The 18,285-nt window shown below is 43.0% G+C and overlaps 1 protein-coding gene across 1 annotated transcript in view; it reads right to left on the reverse strand.

Annotated features, from left to right (window-relative positions):
- Positions 1-660: 660 nt before the first annotated feature.
- The window catches only part of LOC139395777 (uncharacterized), a 36,862-nt gene continuing 19,237 nt past the window's right edge, over positions 661-18,285 (reverse strand). Inside the window, exons 3-5 of the mRNA XM_071143138.1 lie at positions 17,796-17,884; positions 14,970-15,212; positions 661-874 (exon numbers count right to left, since the gene is read on the reverse strand). Coding sequence (XP_070999239.1) covers positions 661-874; positions 14,970-15,212; positions 17,796-17,884 — 546 coding nt within the window. The remainder of the gene's footprint in view (positions 875-14,969; positions 15,213-17,795; positions 17,885-18,285) is intronic.

The following is an 18,285-nucleotide window of genomic DNA, read 5'->3' on the forward strand; positions in this document are numbered from 1 at the left end:
TCGTCTTTGCTTCCACAATGAATATAAGCAATGATCATCTATACTGAACGCAGATCAGCAGTGTTGAGCTGAATGTGATCATCTATACTGAACGCAGATCAGCAGTGTTGAGCTGAATGTGATCATCTATACTGAACGCAGATCAGCAGTGTTGAGCTGAATGTGGTCAACACCACATGATTCTTTATCTAAGCTGGAGCTGCCATCTTGTGGCGCTGCTTGGTACTGCATACGGATATCCTCAGAGCGCACTGGTAACAGCAACACAGGCAGTAGGATAGCTGAGCTGCCATCTTGTGGCGCTGCTTGGTACTGCATACGGGTATCCTCAGAGCACACTGGTAACAGCAACACAGTAGGATAGCTGAGCTGCCATCTTGTGGCGCTGCTTGGTACTGCATACGGATATCCTCAGAGCACACTGGTAACAGCAACACAGTAGGATAGCTGAGCTGCCATCTTGTGGCGCTGCTTGGTACTGCATACGGATATCCTCAGAGCACACTGGTAACAGCAACACAGTAGGATAGCTGAGCTGCCATCTTGTGGCGCTGCTTGGTACTGCATGCGGATATCCTCAGAGCACACTGGTAACAGCAACACAGTAGGATAGCTGAGCTGCCATCTTGTGGCGCTGCTTGGTACTGCATGCGGATATCCTCAGAGCACACTGGTAACAGCAACACAGTAGGATAGCTGAGCTGCCATCTTGTGGCGCTGCTTGGTACTGCATGCGGATATCCTCAGAGCACACTGGTAACAGCAACACAGTAGGATAGCTGAGCTGCCATCTTGTGGCGCTGCTTGGTACTGCATACGGATATCCTCAGAGCACACTGGTAACAGCAACACAGGCAGTAGGATAGCTGAGCTGCTAGACACACAATTCCAAAATAACAGCCGTAAAGGACAGAAAGCAGCCTCTTATTGCAGCCAGTCTCTGCTGAAATTCAACACTAACAGCAGGACTTCAGACAGTGTGGCTGGGTGGTATACTGGGCTAACAGCAGGACTTCAGACAGTGTGGCTGGCTGGTATACTAGCTAACAGCAGGACTTCAGACAGTGTGGCTGGCTGGTATACTAGCTAACAGCAGGACTTCAGACAGTGTGGCTGGCTGGTATACTGGCTAACAGCAGGACTTCAGACAGTGTGGCTGGCTGGTATACTGGGCTAACAGCAGGACTTCAGACAGTGTGGCTGGCTGGTATACTAGCCAACAGCAGGACTTCAGACAGTGTGGCTGGCTGGTTTACTGGGCTAACAGCAGGACTTTAGACAGTGTGACTGGCTGGTATACTGGGCTAACAGGCAGATGCTATAGCCCTAGAACACATTCATCAAGGATCTCTCTCTCTCTCAAACACACACACACACACACTGGTGTTATGTAACAGTCAGCTCTGAGAGGTCAGATAGATGCCAGTAAGCTGGTGTTTTGGACCAGACAGCTCTTAGCTGAGAGGTCAGATAGCTGCCAGTAAACTGGTGTTATGGACCAGACAGCTCTTAGCTGAGAGGTCAGATAGATGCCAGTAAGCTGGTGTTATGGACCAGACAGCTCTTAGCTGAGAGGTCAGATAGATGCCAGTAAACTGGTGTTATGGACCAGACAGCTCTTAGCTGAGAGGTCAGATAGATGCCAGTAAACTGGTGTTATGGACCAGTCAGCTCTTAGCTGAGAGGTCAGATAGATGCCAGTAAACTGGTGTTATGGACCAGTCAGCTCTTAGCTGAGAGGTCAGATAGATGCCAGTAAACTGGTGTTATGGACCAGTCAGCTCTTAGCTGAGAGGTCAGATAGCTGCCAGTAAACTGGTGTTATGGACCAGTCAGCTCTGAGAGGTCAGATAGATGCCAGTAAACTGGTGTTATGTACCAGTCAGCTCTTAGCTGAGAGGTCAGATAGATGCCAGTAAACTGGTGTTATGGACCAGACAGCTCTTAGCTGAGAGGTCAGATAGATGCCAGTAAACTGGTGTTATGGACCAGACAGCTCTTAGCTGAGAGGTCAGATAGATGCCAAATTTCTACCAGGAGGATAGGCCTCGTCCTTCAGTCTGGTTTCTCAGGAGGTTTTTCCTTGCTACTGTTTGATGTCTAGACAGGGTTAGTTATACACTTTGTGACAACTGATATAAAAAGAGCTTTATAAATACATTAGATTGATCTAGTTCAACAGCTCTAGATTTATTAGAGGCTAAAGAGAAGCAAGCTCGAAGCCCGTTTTACCCGTACCTGGCCACAAATCTAGCTGACGAATATATAAAAATGGACCTGTATCATCTTGCCCATATTAATCCTCTCCGACCAAGTGACCACTCATCAAATGTTAAAATAGAACCAGATCAGTCTTTCTCTAAAGCGCTCGCTCCTCATATAGAACATATTGAATATTTAAAATTTCTTCATCAACATGGTTGGCGATATTAACCCTGTCCTCTGTGTCGGGGAGAGAGAGAGAGAGAGAGAGAGAGATAACGTTGAAGGTTGTCACAATGAACAGCTGATTCAGTCACCAACTCTTATATGGACTAGAGGATAATCAACTGCTAATGTCCACATCCTGTCTATTCAACCTTGTGTGTCAGTTCTTGGAATGATCCAATCATTGGAGGTTACGGCCTGAGATATCGTTTCACCACGTAAAGCACGTTGTTCTCCGCATACTAATAGGGAACAAATTATTTAGCAGCTCTGACATCATATGAATAATGTAAGTATGAATTCCTTAGTTTTTTACCTTTGTTTTCCTATCAAATGGGTTTCTACATGTTGGTGCTGCCCTCTAGTGGCGATTGAGTGTATGGCACATCTCTCAAGTCAACTTTATGGATACATCCCACAATGCCATAAAAAACACGAGTTGACCCCTAGACTCTGATCTCGGGTCAGTTTGACATTTTACCCACTAATGGTTCAGGTTAGAATCTGGGGGAAGAGGAAGCTGATCCTAGATCTGTCCCGAGGGGGGAAACGTCACACAGAAGCTATAAAACAAGCTGACCGAAGGCCTTCTGGAATCCATCAGAGCTTTACTGACTTAATCTGGAGTAACAGCTGGATAGCAGTCCACTGTACTGGGGGGGGGAGGGACAGTATAGCAGTCCACTGTACTGGGGGGGGGGGGGGGGGGATGGAGGGACAGTATAACAGTCCATTGTACTGGGGGGGGATGGAGAGACAGTATAACAGTCCATTGTACTGGGGGGGGATGGAGAGACAGTATAACAGTCCATTGTACTGGGGGGGTGGAGAGACAGTATAACAGTCCATTGTACTGGGGGGGGGGACAGTATAACAGTCCATTGTACTGGGGGGGGATGGAGAGACAGTATAACAGTCCATTGTACTGGGGGGGGGGGGGGGGGGGGGGGGTGGAGAGACAGTATAACAGTCCATTGTACTGGGGGGGGATGGAGAGACAGTATAACAGTCCATTGTACTGGGGGGGGTGGAGAGACAGTATAACAGTCCATTGTACTGGGGGGGGATGGAGAGACAGTATAACAGTCCATTGTACTGGGGGGGGTGGAGAGACAGTATAACAGTCCATTGTACTGGGGGGGGATGGAGAGACAGTATAACAGTCCATTGTACTGGGGGGGGGGGGGGGGGTGGAGAGACAGTATAACAGTCCATTGTACTGGGGGGGGTGGAGAGACAGTATAACAGTCCATTGTACTGGGGGGGGGGGGACAGTATAACAGTCCATTGTACTGGGGGGGATGGAGAGACAGTATAACAGTCCATTGTACTGGGGGGGATGGAGAGACAGTATAACAGTCCATTGTACTGGGGGGGATGGAGAGACAGTATAACAGTCCATTGTACTGGGGGGGATGGAGAGACAGTATAACAGTCCATTGTACTGGGGGGGATGGAGAGACAGTATAACAGTCCATTGTACTGGGGGGGATGGAGAGACAGTATAACAGTCCATTGTACTGGGGGGGGATGGAGAGACAGTATAACAGTCCATTGTACTGGGGGGGGATGGAGAGACAGTATAACAGTCCATTGTACTGGGGGAGATGGAGAGACAGTATAACAGTCCATTGTACTGGGGGGGGGGATGGAGAGACAGTATAACAGTCCATTGTACTGGGGGGGATGGAGAGACAGTATAACAGTCCATTGTACTGGGGGGAGATGGAGAGACAGTATAACAGTCCATTGTACTGGGGGGGGATGGAGAGACAGTATAACAGTCCATTGTACTGGGGGGGGATGGAGAGACAGTATAACAGTCCATTGTACTGGGGGGGGTGGAGAGACAGTATAACAGTCCATTGTACTGGGGGGGGATGGAGAGACAGTATAACAGTCTATTGTACTGGGGGGGGTGGAGAGACAGTATAACAGTCCATTGTACTGGGGGGGGATGGAGAGACAGTATAACAGTCCATTGTACTGGGGGGGGGGGGGGGTGGAGAGACAGTATAACAGTCCATTGTACTGGGGGGGGTGGAGAGACAGTATAACAGTCCATTGTACTGGGGGGGGGGGGACAGTATAACAGTCCATTGTACTGGGGGGGATGGAGAGACAGTATAACAGTCCATTGTACTGGGGGGGATGGAGAGACAGTATAACAGTCCATTGTACTGGGGGGGATGGAGAGACAGTATAACAGTCCATTGTACTGGGGGGGATGGAGAGACAGTATAACAGTCCATTGTACTGGGGGGGGATGGAGAGACAGTATAACAGTCCATTGTACTGGGGGGGATGGAGAGACAGTATAACAGTCCATTGTACTGGGGGGGGATGGAGAGACAGTATAACAGTCCATTGTACTGGGGGGGGATGGAGAGACAGTATAACAGTCCATTGTACTGGGGGGGATGGAGAGACAGTATAACAGTCCATTGTACTGGGGGGGGGGATGGAGAGACAGTATAACAGTCCATTGTACTGGGGGGGATGGAGAGACAGTATAACAGTCCATTGTACTGGGGGGGGATGGAGAGACAGTATAACAGTCCATTGTACTGGGGGGGGATGGAGAGACAGTATAACAGTCCATTGTACTGGGGGGGGATGGAGAGACAGTATAACAGTCCATTGTACTGGGGGGGATGGAGAGACAGTATAACAGTCCATTGTACTGGGGGGGGATGGAGAGACAGTATAACAGTCCATTGTACTGGGGGGGATGGAGAGACAGTATAACAGTCCATTGTACTGGGGGGGGATGGAGAGACAGTATAACAGTCCATTGTACTGGGGGGGGGTGGAGAGACAGTATAACAGTCCATTGTACTGGGGGGGGATGGAGAGACAGTATAACAGTCCATTGTACTGGGGGGGGATGGAGAGACAGTATAACAGTCCATTGTACTGGGGGGGATGGAGAGACAGTATAACAGTCCATTGTACTGGGGGGGATGGAGAGACAGTATAACAGTCCATTGTACTGGGGGGGATGGAGAGACAGTATAACAGTCCATTGTACTGGGGGGGGGATGGAGAGACAGTATAACAGTCCATTGTACTGGGGGGGGATGGAGAGACAGTATAACAGTCCATTGTACTGGGGGGGGATGGAGAGACAGTATAACAGTCCATTGTACTGGGGGGGATGGAGAGACAGTATAACAGTCCATTGTACTGGGGGGGGGGGGGACAGTATAACAGTCCATTGTACTGGGGGGGGATGGAGAGACAGTATAACAGTCCATTGTACTGGGGGGGATGGAGAGACAGTATAACAGTCCATTGTACTGGGGGGGGATGGAGAGACAGTATAACAGTCCATTGTACTGGGGGGGGGGGGACAGTATAACAGTCCATTGTACTGGGGGGGGGGGGGGGGGGTCAAACCAGAAGAAAACAGACATGACTAAATAGTAACAAAACGAAAACACATCAGGCATTTAGATATACAAAAGAATGTTTAAAATGTTTAATGTTTTTGATAAATATATTGGACGGGGTGACTACATGACGACTATAGAGGGAACGTGGACTGTAATAAGGAACGCAGTCGTATGATACAGAAGTGGAATCAGACGAGTAGACCATCGATTCACAAGGCTCAGAATGGTAGACCATCGATTCACAAGGCTCAGAATGGTAGACCATCGATTCACAAGGCTCAGAATGGCCAAGCACATACTAGAAGAGTCTCTAAAGGGGAGAATTCTCTCTCTGCAGTAGTGAAAGACATAATCATGACATGGAATAAATATATTCATTAACTCAATAGCGATTAATTGTAATACAGTGATGCTGGCTTGTCTATAGTCCTAGTCCTGCACTCCATAACGCTATAATATACTGTCTATAGTCCTAGTCCTGCACTCCATATGGATATAATATACTGTCTATAGTCCTAGTCCTGCACTCCATATGGATATAATATACTGTCTATAGTCCTAGTCCTGCACTCCATATGGATATAATATACTGTCTATAGTCCTAGTCCTGCACTCCATATGGATATAATATACTGTCTATACTCCTAGTCCTGCACTCCATATAGATATAATATACTGTCTATACTCCTAGTCCTGCACTCCATATGGATATAATATACTGTCTATAGTCCTAGTCCTGCACTCCATATGGATATAATATACTGTCTATACTCCTAGTCCTGCACTCCATATAGATATAATATACTGTCTATAGTCCTAGTCTTGCACTCCATATGGATATAATATACTGTCTATAGTCCTAGTCCTGCACTCCATATGGATATAATATACTGTCTATAGTCCTAGTCCTGCACTCCATATAGATATAATATACTGTCTATAGTCCTAGTCCTGCACTCCATATAGATATAATATACTGTCTATAGTCCTAGTCCTGCACTCCATATGGATATAATATACTGTCTATAGTCCTAGTCCTGCACTCCATATGGATATAATATACTGTCTATACTCCTAGTCCTGCACTCCATATGGATATAATATACTGTCTATAGTCCTAGTCCTGCACTCCATATGGATATAATATACTGTCTATAGTCCTAGTCCTGCACTCCATATGGATATAATATACTGTCTATAGTCCTAGTCCTGCACTCCATATAGATATAATATACTGTCTATAGTCCTGCACTCCATATGGATATAATATACTGTCTATAGTCCTAGTCCTGCACTCCATATAGATATAATATACTGTCTATACTCCTAGTCTTGCACTCCATATGGATACAATATACTGTCTATACTCCTAGTCCTGCACTCCATATGGATATAATATACTGTCTATAGTCCTAGTCCTGCACTCCATATAGATATAATATACTGTCTATACTCCTAGTCTTGCACTCCATATGGATACAATATACTGTCTATACTCCTAGTCCTGCACTCCATATATCTCCATATGGATATAATATACTGTCTATAGTCCTAGTCCTGCACTCCATATAGATATAATATACTGTCTATACTCCTAGTCCTGCACTCCATATATCTCCATAACGATATAATATACTGTCTATAGTCCTAGTCCTGCACTCCATATGGATATAATATACTGTCTATACTCCTAGTCCTGCACTCCATATGGATATAATATACTGTCTATACTCCTAGTCCTGCACTCCATATAGATATAATATACTGTCTATAGTCCTAGTCCTGCACTCCATATGGATATAATATACTGTCTATAGTCCTAGTCCTGCACTCCATATAGATATAATATACTGTCTATACTCCTAGTCCTGCACTCCACATATCTCCATAGCGCTATAATATACTGTCTATAGTCCTAGTCCTGCACTCCATATGGATATAATATACTGTCTATAGTCCTAGTCCTGCACTCCATATAGATATAATATACTGTCTATAGTCCTAGTCCTGCACTCCATATGGATATAATATACTGTCTATACTCCTAGTCCTGCACTCCATATGGATATAATATACTGTCTATACTCCTAGTCCTGCACTCCATATAGATATAATATACTGTCTATAGTCCTAGTCCTGCACTCCATATAGATATAATATACTGTCTATACTCCTAGTCCTGCACTCCATATAGATATAATATACTGTCTATACTCCTAGTCCTGCACTCCATATAGATATAATATACTGTCTATACTCCTAGTCCTGCACTCCATATAGATATAATATACTGTCTATAGTCCTAGTCCTGCACTCCATATAGATATAATATACTGTCTATACTCCTAGTCCTGCACTCCATATATCTCCATAACGATATAATATACTGTCTATAGTCCTAGTCCTGCACTCCATATGGATATAATATACTGTCTATACTCCTAGTCCTGCACTCCATATGGATATAATATACTGTCTATACTCCTAGTCCTGCACTCCATATAGATATAATATACTGTCTATAGTCCTAGTCCTGCACTCCATATGGATATAATATACTGTCTATAGTCCTAGTCCTGCACTCCATATAGATATAATATACTGTCTATACTCCTAGTCCTGCACTCCACATATCTCCATAGCGCTATAATATACTGTCTATAGTCCTAGTCCTGCACTCCATATGGATATAATATACTGTCTATAGTCCTAGTCCTGCACTCCATATAGATATAATATACTGTCTATACTCCTAGTCCTGCACTCCATATGGATATAATATACTGTCTATAGTCCTAGTCCTGCACTCCATATAGATATAATATACTGTCTATACTCCTAGTCCTGCACTCCACATATCTCCATAGCGCTATAATATACTGTCTATAGTCCTAGTCCTGCACTCCATATGGATATAATATACTGTCTATACTCCTAGTCCTGCACTCCATATGGATATAATATACTGTCTATACTCCTAGTCCTGCACTCCATATAGATATAATATACTGTCTATAGTCCTAGTCCTGCACTCCATATGGATATAATATACTGTCTATAGTCCTAGTCCTGCACTCCATATAGATATAATATACTGTCTATACTCCTAGTCCTGCACTCCACATATCTCCATAGCGCTATAATATACTGTCTATAGTCCTAGTCCTGCACTCCATATGGATATAATATACTGTCTATAGTCCTAGTCCTGCACTCCATATAGATATAATATACTGTCTATACTCCTAGTCCTGCACTCCATATGGATATAATATACTGTCTATAGTCCTAGTCCTGCACTCCATATAGATATAATATACTGTCTATAGTCCTAGTCCTGCACTCCATATGGATATAATATACTGTCTATAGTCCTAGTCCTGCACTCCATATGGATATAATATACTGTCTATAGTCCTAGTCCTGCACTCCACATATCTCCATAGCGCTATAATATACTGTCTATTGTCCTAGTCCTGCACTCCACATATCTCCATAACGCTATAATATACTGTCTATAGTCCTAGTCCTGCACTCCATATATCTCCATAACGCTATAATATACTGTCTATAGTCCTAGTCCTGCACTCCATATAGATATAATATACTGTCTATACTCCTAGTCCTGCACTCCACATATCTCCATAGCGCTATAATATACTGTCTATAGTCCTAGTCCTGCACTCCATATATCTCCATAACGCTATAATATACTGTCTATACTCCTAGTCCTGCACTCCATATATCTCCATAACGCTATAATATACTGTCTATAGTCCTAGTCTTGCACTCCATATGGATATAATATACTGTCTATACTCCTAGTCCTGCACTCCATATATCTCCATAACGCTATAATATACTGTCTATAGTCCTAGTGCTGCACTCCATAACGCTATAATATACTGTCTATAGTCCTAGTCCTGCACTCCATATGGATATAATATACTGTCTATAGTCCTAGTGCTGCACTCCATAACGCTATAATATACTGTCTATAGTCCTAGTCCTGCACTCCATATATCTCCATAACGCTATAATATACTGTCTATAGTCCTAGTCCTGCACTCCATATATCTCCATAACGATATAATATACTGTATATTACCATAGAGACAAGCATGTTACTAATATTATAATATACTGTATATTACCATAGAGACAAGCATGATGTGTTACTAATATTATAATATAGTGTATATTACCATAGCGACAAGCATGATATGTTACTAATATTATAATATACTGTATATTACCATAGAGACAAGCATGATATGTTACTAATATTATAATATACTGTATATTACCATAGAGACAAGCATGATATTATAATATACTGTATATTACCATAGAGACAAGCATGTTACTAATATTATAATATACTGTATATTACCATAGAGACAAGCATGATATGTTACTATTATTATAATATACTGTTTATTACCATAGAGACAAGCATGTTACTAATATTATAATATACTGTATATTACCATAGAGACAAGCATGTTACTATTATAATATACTGTATATTACCATAGAGACAAACATTTTACTAATATTATAATATACTGTATATTACCAGAGACAAGCATATTATAATATACTGTATATTACCATAGAGACAAACATTTTACTAATATTATAATATACTGTATATTACCATAGAGACAAGCATGTTACTAATATTATAATATACTGTATATTACCATAGAGACATGCATGATATTATAATATACTGTATATTACCATAGAGACAAGCATGATATTATAATATACTGTATATTACCATAGAGACAAGCATGATATGTTACTAATATTATAATATACTGTATATTACCATAGAGACATGCATGATTTGTTACTAATATTATAATATACTGTATATTACCATAGAGACAAGCATGATTTGTTACTAATATTATAATATACTGTATATTACCATAGAGACAAGCATGATATGTTACTAATATTATAATATACTGTATATTACCATAGAGACAAGCATGATTTGTTACTAATATTATAATATACTGTATATTACCATAGAGACAAGCATGATATGTTACTAATAGTATAATATACTGTATATTACCATAGAGACAAGCATGTTACTAATATTATAATTTACTGTATATTACCATAGAGACAAGCATGATATTATAATATACTGTATATTACCATAGAGACAAGCATGTTACTAATATTATAATATACTGTATATTACCATAGAGACAAGCATGATATTATAATATACTGTATATTACCATAGAGACAAGCATGTTACTAATATTATAATATACTGTATATTACCATAGAGACAAGCACGTTACTAATATTATAATATACTGTACATTACCATAGAGACAAGCATGTTACTATTATAATATACTGTATATTACCATAGAGACAAACATTTTACTAATATTATAATATACTGTATATTACCAGAGACAAGCATGATTTGTTACTAATATTATAATATACCGTATATTACCATAGAGACAAGCATGTTACTAATATTATAATATACCGTATATTACCATAGAGACAAACATTTTACTAATATTATAATATACTGTATATTACCATAGAGACAAGCATGTTACTAATATTATAATATACTGTATATTACCATAGAGACAAGCAAGATATGTTACTAATATTATAATATACTGTATATTACCATAGACACAAGCATGTTACTAATATTATAATATACTGTATATTACCATAGAGACAAGCATGTTACTATTATAATATACTGTATATTACCATAGAGACAAGCATGATATGTTACTAATATTATAATATACTGTATATTACCATAGAGACAAGCATGTTACTATTATAATATACCGTACATTACCAAAGAGACAAGCATGATATGTTACTAATATTTCAGCTCGTCTGAATTAAATGTAAAAATCACGATTTAACATTCAGATGACATGGTATTGTGCTGCCAAAATATCCCAGGGGACAGTTTTGATTCCCAATCTAGTAATACAGTATTTTCCTGCTGAGCTTTTGCTCTGACATATAAATGACAACATTCTATTCAGGACAAAACATTCATTTCTTTCAGAGTCAAATCTCACATTTTCCATCTGCTGGAGCTTCCTGATTCTCCAGTATCTAGCTACCTCCCATCTGCTGGAGCTTCCTGATTCTCCAGTATCTAGCTACCTCCCATCTGCTGGAGCTTCCTGATTCTCCAGTATCTAGCTACCTCCCATCTGCTGGAGCTTCCTGATTCTCCTGATTCTTCCTGATTCTCCAGTATCTAGCTATCTGCTGGAGCTTCCTGATTCTCCAGTATCTAAATACCCCCCCCATTAAACTGATTCTCCAGTATCTAACTACCTCTCATCTCTCTCAATTAACCTAATTCTCCAGTATCTAACTACCTCGCATCTCTCCTCATATCCCACCGTTAACCTGATTCTCCAGTATCTAGCTACCTCCCATCTCTCCTCATATCTAACTACCTCCCATCTCTCCCAATTAACCTAATTCTCCAGTATCTAACTACCTCCCATCTCTCCCCAATTAACCTAATTCTCCAGTATCTAACTACCTCCCATCTCTCCCCATAAACCTGATTCTCCAGTATCTAGCTACCTCCCATCTCTCCTCATATCTAACTACCTCCCATCTCTCCTCATATCTAACTACCTCCCATCTCTCCCAATTAACCTAATTCTCCAGTATCTAACTACCTCCCATCTCTCCCCATAAACCTGATTCTCCAGTATCTAGCTACCTCCCATCTCTCCTCATATCTAACTACCTCCCATCTCTCCTCATATCTAACTACCTCCCATCTCTCCCAATTAACCTAATTCTCCAGTATCTAACTACCTCCCATCTCTCCTCATATCTAACTACCTCCCATCTCTCCCAATTAACCTAATTCTCCAGTATCTAACTACCTCCCATCTCTCCTCATATCCCACCGTTAACCTTAATCTCCAGCATCTAACTACCTCCCATCTCTCCCCATTAACCTGATTCTCCAGTATCTAACTACCTCCCATCTCTCCCCATTAACCTGATTCTCCAGTATCTAACTACCTCCAATCTCTCCTCATATTCCCTCCTTAACCCGATTCTCCAGTATCTAGCGGCCTCCAATCTCTCCTCATATCCCTCCATTAACCTGATTCTCCAGTATCTAACTACCTCCCATCTCTCCCCATTAACCTGATTCTCCAGTATCTAACTACCTCCCATCTCTCCCCATTAACCTGATTATCCAGTATCTAACTACCTCCAATCTCTCCTCATATCCCCCCCATTAACGCTTATCTGTCAGACTTGATTGGTTTGTGTGAAAGTTCTTGGTCCTTCACAGGATCACACAGCTTGACCTGGCCGATTCACTGAGGAGAAAACGAAGAAGGATGTGAAAAACAATAGTTGTTCACCTCTGCTCTATATCAGGGTAATTACGCTGTAATAACACCAGGATAGAGTGGAGAGAGGGTTCTAGTTCCTCTGCTCTATATCAGGGTAATTACACTGTACTAACACCAGGATAGAGTGGAGAGAGGGTTCTAGTTCCTCTGCTCTATATCAGGGTAATTACACTGTAATAACATCAGGATAGAGTGGAGAGAGGGTTCTAGTTCCTCTGCTCTATATCAGGGTAATTACACTGTAATAACATAAGGATAGAGGGTTCTAGTTACTCTGCTCTATATCAGGGTAATTACACTGTAATAACACCAGGATAGAGTGGAGAGAGGGTTCTAGTTCCTCTGCTCTATATCAGGGTAATTACACTGTAATAACACCAGGATAGAGGGTTCTAGTTACTCTGCTCTATATCAGGGTAATTACACTGTAATAACATCAGGATAGAGGGTTCTAGATCCTCTGCTCTATATCAGGGTAATTACACTGTAATAATATCAGGATAGAGTGGACAGAGGGTTCTTGTTCCTCTGCCCTATATCAGGGTAATTACACTATAATAACATCAGGATAGAGTGGACAGAGGGTTCTAGTTCCTCTGCTCTATATCAGGGTAATTACACTGTAATAACATAAGGATAGAGGGTTCTAGTTACTCTGCTCTATATCAGGGTAATTACACTGTAATAACACCAGGATAGAGTGGAGAGAGGGTTCTAGTTCCTCTGCTCTATATCAGGGTAATTACACTGTAATAACACCAGGATAGAGTGGAGAGAGGGTTCTAGTTCCTCTGCTCTATATCAGGGTAATTACACTGTAATAACACCAGGACAGAGGGTTCTAGTTACTCTGCTCTATATCAGGGTAATTACACTGTAATAACATCAGGATAGAGGGTTCTAGATCCTCTGCTCTATATCAGGGTAATTACACTGTAATAATATCAGGATAGAGTGGACAGAGGGTTCTTGTTCCTCTGCCCTATATCAGGGTAATTACACTATAATAACATCAGGATAGAGTGGACAGAGGGTTCTAGTTCCTCTGCTCTATATCAGGGTAATTACACTGTAATAACATCAGGATAGAGTGGACAGAGGGTTCTTGTTCCTCTGCCCTATATCAGGGTAATTACACTATAATAACATCAGGATAGAGTGGACAGAGGGTTCTAGTTCCTCTGCTCTATATCAGGGTAATTACACTGTAATAACATCAGGATAGAGTGGACAGAGGGTTCTAGTTCCTCTGCTCTATATCAGGGTAATTACACTGTAATAACATCAGGATAGAGTGGACAGAGGGTTCTAGTTCCTCTGCTCTATATTAGGGTAATTACACTGTAATAACATCAGGATAGAGTGGACAGAGGGTTCTAGTTCATCTGCTCTATATCAGGGTAATTACACTGTAATAACATCAGGATAGAGGGTTCTAGATCCTCTGCTCTATATCAGGGTAATTACACTGTAATAACATCAGGATAGAGGGTTCTAGATCCTCTGCTCTATAACAGGGTAATTACACTGTAATAACATCAGGATAGAGTGGACAGAGGGTTCTTGTTCCTCTGCCCTATATCAGAATATTTAATTAATTCAGATCTAGGATGTGTTATTTTAGTGTTCCCTTTATTTTTTTGAGCAGTGTATATACTGTACATTCTGTACGAACCCACCTCTGAATGACAGCATTATCAGATATACTGTACATTCTATATGAACCCACCTCTCAGCTGGCCCCCCAGTCAGCTTCATCCTCTTGGAGGCGCTGCCCTCTGCTTCTGCTGGAGCGGTAGGTCTGGAGGGGGTCTGGGGTGGAGGGGGGGCCATCCTCTTCCTCCCTGGGGTGGAGGTGGTGGGTGGTGTGGTGGGGGTAGTTTGGTTCTTCTGGTCCTCTACAAAGCAGCGTAGCGGTCTCCTGACCAGATCATCTCTCTGATGGACCACTGTGTTCCTGGACTTTAACTGACTGGAGAGACCACAGACAACAACTGGCTGTAGAGACCACAGACAACAAGTTACAACAACTGACTGTAGAGACCACAGACAACAACTGGCTGGAGAGACCACAGACAACAAGTTACAACAACTGACTGTAGAGACCACAGGCAACAACTGACTGTAGAGACCACAGACAACAAGTTACAACAACTGACTGTAGAGACCACAGACAACAACTGACTGTAGAGACCACAGACAACAACTGGCTGTAGAGACCACAGACAACAAGTTACAACAACTGGCTGGAGAGACCACAGACAACAACTGGCTGGAGAGACCACAGACAACAACTGGCTGTAGAGACCACAGACAACAAGTTACAACAACTGACTGTAGAGACCACAGACAACAACTGGCTGGAGAGACCACAGGCAACAACTGACTGTAGAGACCACAGGCAACAACTGACTGTAGAGACCACAGACAACAACTGACTGTAGAGACCACAGACAACAACTGACTGTAGAGACCACAGACAACAACTGACTGTAGAGACCACAGGCAACAACTGACTGTAGAGACCACAGGCAACAACTGGCTGGAGAGATCACAGACAACAACTGGCTGTAGAGACCACAGACAACAACTGACTGTAGAGACCACAGGCAACAACTGACTGTAGAGACCACAGGCAACAACTGACTGTAGAGACCACAGGCAACAACTGACTGTAGAGACCACAGACAACAACTGACTGTAGAGATCACAGGCAACAACTGACTGTAGAGACCACAGGCAACAACTGACTGTAGAGACCACAGGCAACAACTGACTGTAGAGACCACAGGCAACAACTGACTGTAGAGACCACAGGCAACAACTGACTGTAGAGACCACAGGCAACAACTGACTGTAGAGACCACAGACAACAACTGACTGTAGAGACCACAGACAACAACTGACTGTAGAGACCACAGGCAACAACTGACTGTAGAGACCACAGGCAACAACTGACTGTAGAGACCACAGACAACAACTGACTGTAGAGACCACAGACAACAACTGACTGTAGAGACCACAGACAACAACTGACTGTAGAGACCACAGACAACAACTGACTGTAGAGACCACAGACAACAACTGACTGTAGAGACCACAGACAACAACTGACTGTAGAGACCACAGACAACATGTTACAACAACTGACTGGAGAGACCACATTGTTCATTGTCCTCCAAAAAACAAGATCTCAGTAAACCATTTCTCTGGTGAGCCACCGTGCTCCTTGACCTTAACTGACTGCTCAGACACACCATTTCTCTGGTGAGCCCCCGTGCTCCTTGACCTTAACTGACTGCTCAGACACTCCATTTCTCTGGTGAGCCACCGTGCTCCTTGACCTTAACTGACTGCTCAGACACACCATTTCTCTGGTGAGCCCCCGTGCTCCTTGACCTTAACTGACTGCTCAGACACACCATTTCTCTGGTGAGCCCCCGTGCTCCTTGATCTTAACTGACTGCTCAGACACACCATTTCTCTGGTGAGCCCCCGTGCTCCTTGACCTTAACTGACTGCTCAGACACACCATTTCTCTGGTGAGCCCCCATGCTCCTTGACCTTAACTGACTGCTCAGACACACCATTTCTCTGGTGAGCCCCCGTGCTCCTTGACCTTAACTGACTGCTCAGACACACAATTTCTCTGGTGTGCCCCCGTGCTCCTTGACCTTAACTGACTGCTCAGAAAACAGAATATACAGTTACAACATGACTGGAAGTGAGGAGACTGAACATCACGTGAGAATAAATGACAGTTAAAAACTTCTGTTGATCACTGACATCTAGCCTTAATATTGGACTTTTTCCTTTGGGTCATTAATGGGGGAGGCAGGTAGACTAGTGGTTAGAGCGTTGGGCCAGTAACCGAGAGGTTGCTGGATCGAATCCCGAGCTGACAAGGTAAAAATCTGTCGTTCTGCCCCTGAACAAGGCAGTTAACCCACTGTTCACCGGTAGGCCGTCATTATAAGTAAGAATTTGTTCTTAACTGACTTGCCTAGTTAAATAAAGGTTACATTTTAACATCCCTGTCCAGCCAGGTAAGAGTGACCCACCAGGTGTTTAGCATCCCTGTCCAGCCAGGTAAGAGTGACCAGAGAGAGAGAGAGAGAGAGAGAGAGAGAGAGAGAGAGAGAGAGAGAGAGAGAGAGAGAGAGACAGAGAGAGAGACAGAGAGAGAGAGAGAGAGACAGAGAGAGAGAGAGAGAGAGAGAGAGAGAGAGAGAGAGAAAGAGAGAGAGAGAGAGAGAGAGAGAGAGAGAGAGAGAGAGAGACAGAGAGAGAAACAGAGAGAGAGAGACACAGAGACAGACAGATAGCGAGAAACAGAGCGAGAGAGAGAGAGGGGGGAGGTGAGAGACAGAGAGAGACATAGAGAGAGAGAGACAGAGAGAGACACAGAGACAGAGACAGAGAGACAGAGAGAGACAGACAGATAGCAAGAGACAGAGCGAGAGAGAGACGGGGTGCCTGTGTTAACGTACCCTACAGCAGAGCTCAGGCTGTAATACCAGTGAGAGAGAGAGACGGGGTGTCTGTGTTAACGTACCCTACAGCAGAGCTCAGGCTGTAATACCAGTCGTTGATATCTTCCTGATCGCTGGACATCAGCAGCAGCTTGGCTTTAGGGAAGGTCAACTAGGAGAGAGAAAGAGGGGGATGAGTAAGAGATAAATATGGAGGAGGGAGAGGGAGGGGGGGTTAGGGACATAAAGAGGGAGGGAGTGAGGGAGAGGAGGGAGGGGGGGGGGTTAGGGACATAAAGAGGGAGGGAGTGAGGGAGAGGAGGGGGGTTAGGGACATAAAGAGAGAAGTGAGACTGAGGGAGAGGAGGGAGGGAGGGAGGGGGGGGTTAGGGACATAAAGAGAGAAGTGAGACTGAGGGAGAGGAGGGGGGTTAGGGACATAAAGAGAGAAGTGAGACTGAGGGAGAGGGAGGGGGGTTAGGGACATAAAGAGAGAAGTGAGACTGAGGGAGAGGAGGGGGGTTAGGGACATAAAGAGAGAAGTGAGACTGAGGGAGAGGAGGGAGGGAGGGG

This window comes from Oncorhynchus clarkii, unplaced genomic scaffold, assembly GCF_045791955.1.
Source record: "Oncorhynchus clarkii lewisi isolate Uvic-CL-2024 unplaced genomic scaffold, UVic_Ocla_1.0 unplaced_contig_10313_pilon_pilon, whole genome shotgun sequence".
NCBI lineage: Eukaryota > Metazoa > Chordata > Actinopteri > Salmoniformes > Salmonidae > Oncorhynchus > Oncorhynchus clarkii.